Below are 6,858 nucleotides of genomic sequence, written 5' to 3' on the forward strand. Positions count from 1 at the left end.
CTGTGGCTCTTCTGGTACATAAAGTGCCAGCACTAGTGTCGAGCGCTGTGATTTAGGCACCTGAGGATAGCCTGCACTCAATCACTGAACAGCAAAAGTTACTTTGTGATCCTAGTGCAAAAATGCATTTTTCTAAATATATTTTTATTAGACATTTTAGATTAATTAATAGTATAGATTCAGTGGATTAATAGTAAATTATTTACAGAGCAACTAATAAATAAACAACTAATAGCATTAGAACCCATTAGAACATTTCAAAACAAGATAAAGTTGGTATTCCAGGAAAACACTAATAGGAAAATGAAGATACTAATAATGCTTAAATATCATTCTAGCTAAATCTAGCACATTGTTTTTGGAGTAGTGACCCTTCTTTTGACCTTTGACCCTGGGCTCTGTCCTTGTCTTTGCTCATTGTATCGCTTTGACCCTTTAACCTGCAGCTCCTACAACCTGTTCACAAACATGCCACCAATCATGTGATCCTGCTCCATCCCAAGCCTTGAGGTTCACCAGCAACTCAAAGCAAAACTTTGACCCTTGAACTCACTGAATTATGCATGAGAAGTATAGTTGCTGCTGGAAGTGCAATCACTGCTATTAATAAAAATGTTTGTAATACCTGTTCCTATGAATACCTTGGTTGTTCACATGTGTAATAAATAAATAAAAAATAATAATAACATATTTTTAATAAATAATAAAAAAATATTATATGATATTATATTATATTATCCACTGGACTTGTTGCTTTTTTTCTCATAATATAGTTTGTCTTTTCACACTAGGTGGCAGTCCTTCTATTTTTATACACTCGTGTGAGCATCATATTAAATCTACTCTAATAATCAAATGCAAAAATGAGCATCAAGATCTCATAGCATGCAGACTGAATTTTAGGTAATAGTAAAGATTTAAAAAAAATTTAACCTATCTTTTGAATAGCTAAAATGTTAAATCTTATATTCATATCCAGTGTGAGAAAAAATACAAACGCATAAAAGTGTCAGTGCTTGCAAAAAGTGACTTGAAGCACATAATTGCACACAGCCGCCTTTGGAAGGATGTGAGCTAAATGGCCAATCAAACAGAGCTTCCGAGCTTAAAGGGGCCGCCCACTTCTGTGCTTTAATACCTGATGGAGTCCATAACATAGACCATTCAATAGACCACCGCTGAAGCGCGTAAGACCTAGTTAAGGTGTGGTCATTTGGATCACCATCATGCCAAAGTTGAGTCCGTTCAGCTGTTTTTATGGATACTCAAAATAAGGCCGTTTTTAGTTAGAGGAGAATTCATCCATTCATGCTTATGTCAATCATGCCAACAGAAGGCTGCGATACGCCGCGTCTTTGCTCCCCTCGGATCTGAATCATTTGGGGTTTCTGATTGTCCCTTTTACGCACTAACACATCACCAACACGGAGTTCCTTACATCGGCGTGATTTTTCAATCTGGCTGTCTGAACTTGTTGGACGCATATCTTCAGTCTCCTCGATGCGCATTCCACATCAGTTGGTTCTTCTGCATGGATAAAACACGACCGGCCTTCTTCATCTTGAATAATTCTGGAGAAGACGCGTAAAAGGTTCGCAGTCCAGCCATGGCCATGGTGGTGAGCGTGTGGAGAGATCCGCAGGAGGAACTGGCACCGGGGGGATCTCTGGATGATCAGAGCGGACCGGGGAGAGACCACCACCATCACCACCGCTTGAGCGCAGCCGCGCACTCTCCAAACACCGGACTTCCCTCCGCGGAGGATAAAGGGCAGAACTCAGCGCAGAACCAGCAGCACATCGAGTGCGTTGTTTGCGGGGATAAATCCAGCGGGAAGCACTACGGACAGTTCACATGCGAGGGATGCAAAAGTTTCTTCAAGCGGAGTGTTCGGCGGAACTTAACGTACACGTGCCGTGCCAACAGAAGCTGCCCGGTGGATCAGCACCACAGGAACCAGTGCCAGTACTGCCGCCTCAAGAAATGCCTGAAAGTGGGCATGAGACGCGAAGGTGAGTGTTCACTGGGTTTTGTCTTTTGTAGACGGCATAAACTTGCATCAGAAAGAAAGAAAGAGAAATAGATGATAATAACAATAAAAAAAGCTATACTTGTATTTTTTATATGATCAACTAATATAAATGAATATAACACAACAAACTTTATAACAGATTGCATAACTTAAAAGAGATACAATTAAAGGATTTGTCTATAAAAAAGGATTTGTACATAAAAATGCTTTAAAATTAAAAAGCATTAACCTTATTTATAAAGCATCTTATGCATGTAATAACTCAAGACTTTTGAGTTAGCCTGCAATCAATCTCTGAACAGGAAAAGTTACATTATTGTATCATAATAACATATTTAATATTAATTGTCTTAGTGTAAAAATGCATAAATTATTAAAAAAGTAATACAGTAGTTTATTTCATTCTTCTGTTTTCATGTTAGATTGCATTCAGTTAATGGTGTAAACAGTGTTTTAGATAGATTTGTCAAATCATCTGAGATAATGAATGTGGCTCAGATAACATATTTTGAGTTTCTTTTGATTAAAACAATCTCCTTCATTATATTAACTCAACTTTTTAATTTCAATGAACTCAAATTTTTAAAGGGAACCAGGTAACTTTCTTTTTTAAGGTAAACCAACAATTCTTTTTTACAGTGTAGATACTTCATTATTCCAATGATTGCAGTGCATATAATATACAAACAGGGTCAGAGATGCGTTTATTCAAGACAACATTATATGTTATTTGCATGCACACATTTCTTCTCCATCTCCTCCTGTTTTGATAGCGGTTCAGCGAGGAAGAATGCCACCGAACCAGCCGAACCCGAGCCATTACGCGCTGGCAAATGGAGACCCCCTGAATGGCCAATGCTACCTATCCGGATACATATCCCTGCTGCTACGGGCAGAACCATATCCAGCCTCACGATATGGAAACCAGTGCATGCAGTCCGGTAACATCATGGGCATAGAGAACATCTGCGAGCTGGCGGCCCGTTTGCTCTTCAGTGCGGTGGAATGGGCAAGGAACATCCCTTTCTTTCCTGATCTTCAAATCACGGATCAGGTGTCTCTCCTCAGACTCACCTGGAGTGAACTTTTTGTTCTGAACGCTGCGCAGTGCTCCATGCCGCTGCATGTGGCTCCTCTCCTCGCCGCCGCTGGACTTCACGCGTCCCCGATGTCCGCGGATCGGGTCGTGGCCTTCATGGATCATATCCGGTTCTTCCAGGAGCAGGTGGAGAAACTGAAGGCCCTGCAGGTGGACTCCGCCGAATACAGCTGTGCCAAAGCAATAGTGCTGTTCACATCAGGTAGGCCCGAGTCATTCAAGATCGAGGAAACTTAGTGTAATTTTAATGAGCATGTCTTTAAGATTATCCTATTTGTTCCGCGATGTTTGTTTCAAATAATGGACCATTAATCTGCGCACGATCAGATTAAAGGCGTGTAGGTTGGTTAAAAAATAAAGGTTTCCTAACATTATTATTTTGGGCATTAGGCTAACCATGTACATGTTATCATGTTAAACATGTATGAAAAGATATGACTGCACACTCAACTTGCAAATAGTTTATTTACCAAAGTTTCGGCAAAAAGCCTTTGTCAAGGTTGACAAAGGCTTTTTGCCGAAACGTTGGTAAATAAACTATTTGCAAGTTGAGTGTGCAGTCATATCTTTTCATATATATTTGGACCTATCCCTCCTGACTGGCACCTCAGACGGTAGTGCGTTTGTTTCTTCTTCTAAAATCATGTTAAACATGAACAGAATCATTAAATTATATGATGTTTGGCAAATTGCATCTGTAGCATTTAGGCTAATCAACATGAATCTTTTCGGTTTAAATTATCATTTTAAATGTTCCTTTTGGTGTGACAATTAATTTTATAGGCATAAGTAGTAGCTAATATAAGCCTACAAATATTCCATTTAGACCTTCAAATGTGAACTGCTGATAAATATGAACTGCTTTTATAATTTCATAAGTTAGCAAAGTGCTAGCCAATAAAATGGAGCTTAGCATGTTACACCCCCCATATTCCCCATTACGACGAACACCCCAAATGAGGTCAAAATCAAAAAGCTGTTTCAAATATATATATATTTTCAAACAACGTTTAAGTAACTAGGAAAGTTCGACTGCAATTTTAAGGCAGAGTGCGCGCTAAACGTATAGCTCAGTATTGCTCAGTCAAGGGGGTTACTATAGCAACAGCACGCCGCTCGAGCGCTTTCCATTGCAGTTAGGATCATATGGGACAAGACACGTCGACAAAACACAAGTAGTTTTAATTTTAAATTCATGATAAATTTACACACCACAAATATACCACAAAAAACATTTAGTGTTTTGTTTAAATTGTCGACAGACGGTTTACTAACAGCGCCACAAGGCATTAAAACTTATGAATGCGCCCAGAAATAGGCCTAGTACTGACAGAAAAAAAGTAGACCCTCTAAAAGCCACACGCTGATGTCAAACTTCCTAGCCTGAATACAGAGTGCTGTTCTATTGAAATAGAGTGTGAACTACATAAAATCACAGTGCATTTCGAATTCGATGAGTTTCTTATTACTGTTGTTTTAGTTAATTACTTTATAAGAAGGTTCTATTCAACTTTTTGAATTTGGATGCAGCACCCATGCTTAATTCGTTGAACCTATACACATCTTCTGTTTGATCGTAAATAACATACAGAAACATTAAGAAATTAAACTGAAATGCACAATGTTTTTCGTTTATCATGCTAACGCTTTCTTGAAAGGAACAATATTTGTTTACTGAATGAATGTATTGTAGGCCAAACGCTTTTGAATGACACAATTAGATTCTCAAAATAATAATATAATTCTGTTTAAGAAAATAAATGCATGCAAACACTACTACTATTACATTAGCTACTATTTCTTTCAGTCTTTTACTGAACCATCATGTTAAATAACAGGAGTTTGTGCATATTTTAATGTAAATATGTCAGAGAGGTTATCCTTTTGAATGATGTGAGTTTATATTCATGGTGTCTATTTGACTCCCCTGCATTTGTATGCAGATGCATGCGGCCTTTCAGACGTACCGCACATAGAAGGTCTTCAGGAGAAATCTCAGTGCGCGCTCGAGGAGTATGTGAGGAGCCAGTATCCGCACCAGCCCACGCGCTTCGGCAAGCTGCTGCTGAGACTCCCCGCGCTAAGGATGGTCTCCTCCTCCGTCATAGAACAGCTTTTCTTCGTTCGACTGGTGGGTAAAACGCCCATTGAGACGCTCATCAGGGATATGCTGCTATCTGGGAGCAGTTTCAACTGGCCCTACATGTCCATTCAATGAGAGGGAGATGAAGATGGACATTTGGTGAGCAAAATGTAACATGGACGAAACTCTCTGAAATCTCTCTCTCCCACTCAGTGTCGATTTATATAGCAAGGATATTGTGAAAATGTGAAGATAACTTTACTCTCTTTCTCCTGATCTCTACTTTTAACAGTCAAGCATCATATTATGTGCCATAAAGACTATAAAATAACGTTTGATTCATTTCCTCACAGTGTAATTTTCCATTTAAATATTTTAAATCAAATGCAAAATGTCTTAATTTAGTTATCTGAACGAGGGGATATGCTTTCATCCAAAATAACAGACATAAAATCACTATTGGTGTTAACCTAAAAACGTTTTGTTTCAACTGATAAGCGGAGACAATGGATTTAACAATTATTTATTTTGCTGTATTTATTTTCCTGCTCATCAACTTCCTGTACACGTGATCTAAACAATCAACCACAGCACTTAAGGTTATGTTTTTTTTTTTCTGAGGCTCGACAATAAATGTTATTGGTGTATTTTCCAACGTTTTTCAAACCCTTAGATGATTATTTGGACTGTCAGGGTGGGCGATGGGGGGCTGAAGGTTTTGATGTACGATGCAACATTTGATTAAACAATTTTCATTAATCATTTCGTGCGTAAATGTGCTTTTGTTTCTACTTTTTCTAATAAAGATAGTTTTCAGAACTTTGCGAGACAAACTGATGTTCATTTTCATAACGCTGTGGTCTTGTCATGATTGAAGCGCTTTAACTTTTTGTTTGAAATGTTTTGAGAGCTTTTGCAGCAACTGTGAACACCAATTCAAAGAAACTAAAACACAAAAACCCTTAAAGGTACAGGAGACCAGACTATTAGCAAGTCATTTTGGCTTTAAAATATTTACAAAATATGGAATATTTTGCATATTTGCTTTATAAGCAATAATTTAACGCGCAATGCGACACGAAATATGCAGTTGTTCATTATGACAGATCAGCTATTCGTTTATTACTTCATTTTATTCGTGCCTTAAAACTATTAAGAACTCAATGTTTTTTAATGTTCTTCATTTGCATTTTAGACGGAAAATACAAGCTTGCGCCTTCAGTATGTTAAATAAAACATAGCTAAAAAAAAAAGTTAACTGAATATTGTAAGAATTAGAAATTCGCAGTATCATATCTTGTAGGCGTATAAATAAACAAAATGCCAATTTCTAAAATAGGCAAATCGTATATAATGACGCTGTAGAAGTCATTTTGACCATGGTTCATTAAAATATGTGCCTGAAACGACATTTTTCCATCTAACCTTGAAAAAGATAAGTCATTTGTCCTGTATGGCTCATGTTTATCAGAAATATATGAATTTTATCTGATCAGAGACAGACAAAACAGTTCACAGGCCGATGATAACCTGGACAGGTGAGATGTTTTGTACAGGTGTCAGGAAAGCGCTGTCGTCTTATCACATCAATCAGATCAGGCTTCAAATAAACGAGATTAATCGTAAGTTTGTGCCCTTTATGTG

At 37.9% G+C, this 6,858-nt stretch overlaps 1 protein-coding gene across 1 annotated transcript; it reads left to right on the forward strand.

Moving 5' to 3' along the window:
• Positions 1–1,023: 1,023 nt before the first annotated feature.
• nr2f1b (nuclear receptor subfamily 2, group F, member 1b) lies at positions 1,024–5,998 on the forward strand. The gene is made up of 3 exons (XM_051911195.1): positions 1,024–2,012; positions 2,806–3,333; positions 5,075–5,998. Exons 1-3 carry the CDS (start codon positions 1,607–1,609, stop codon positions 5,347–5,349), a joined length of 1,209 nt encoding a protein of 402 aa, XP_051767155.1. The 5' UTR covers positions 1,024–1,606; the 3' UTR covers positions 5,350–5,998.
• The last annotated feature ends 860 nt before the right edge of the window (positions 5,999–6,858 follow it).

The sequence above is a fragment of the Ctenopharyngodon idella genome, chromosome 10 (genome assembly GCF_019924925.1).
Source record: "Ctenopharyngodon idella isolate HZGC_01 chromosome 10, HZGC01, whole genome shotgun sequence".
NCBI lineage: Eukaryota > Metazoa > Chordata > Actinopteri > Cypriniformes > Xenocyprididae > Ctenopharyngodon > Ctenopharyngodon idella.

Coding starts and splice junctions, on each gene's coding strand:
- nr2f1b (XM_051911195.1), top strand. CDS start 1,607: ATGGCCATGGTGGTGAGCGTGTGGAGAGATCCGCAGGAGGAACTGGCA. Junction 2,013..2,805: donor AGTGGGCATGAGACGCGAAG/GTGAGTGTTCAC, acceptor CTGTTTTGATAG/CGGTTCAGCGAGGAAGAATG. Junction 3,334..5,074: donor AATAGTGCTGTTCACATCAG/GTAGGCCCGAGT, acceptor ATTTGTATGCAG/ATGCATGCGGCCTTTCAGAC.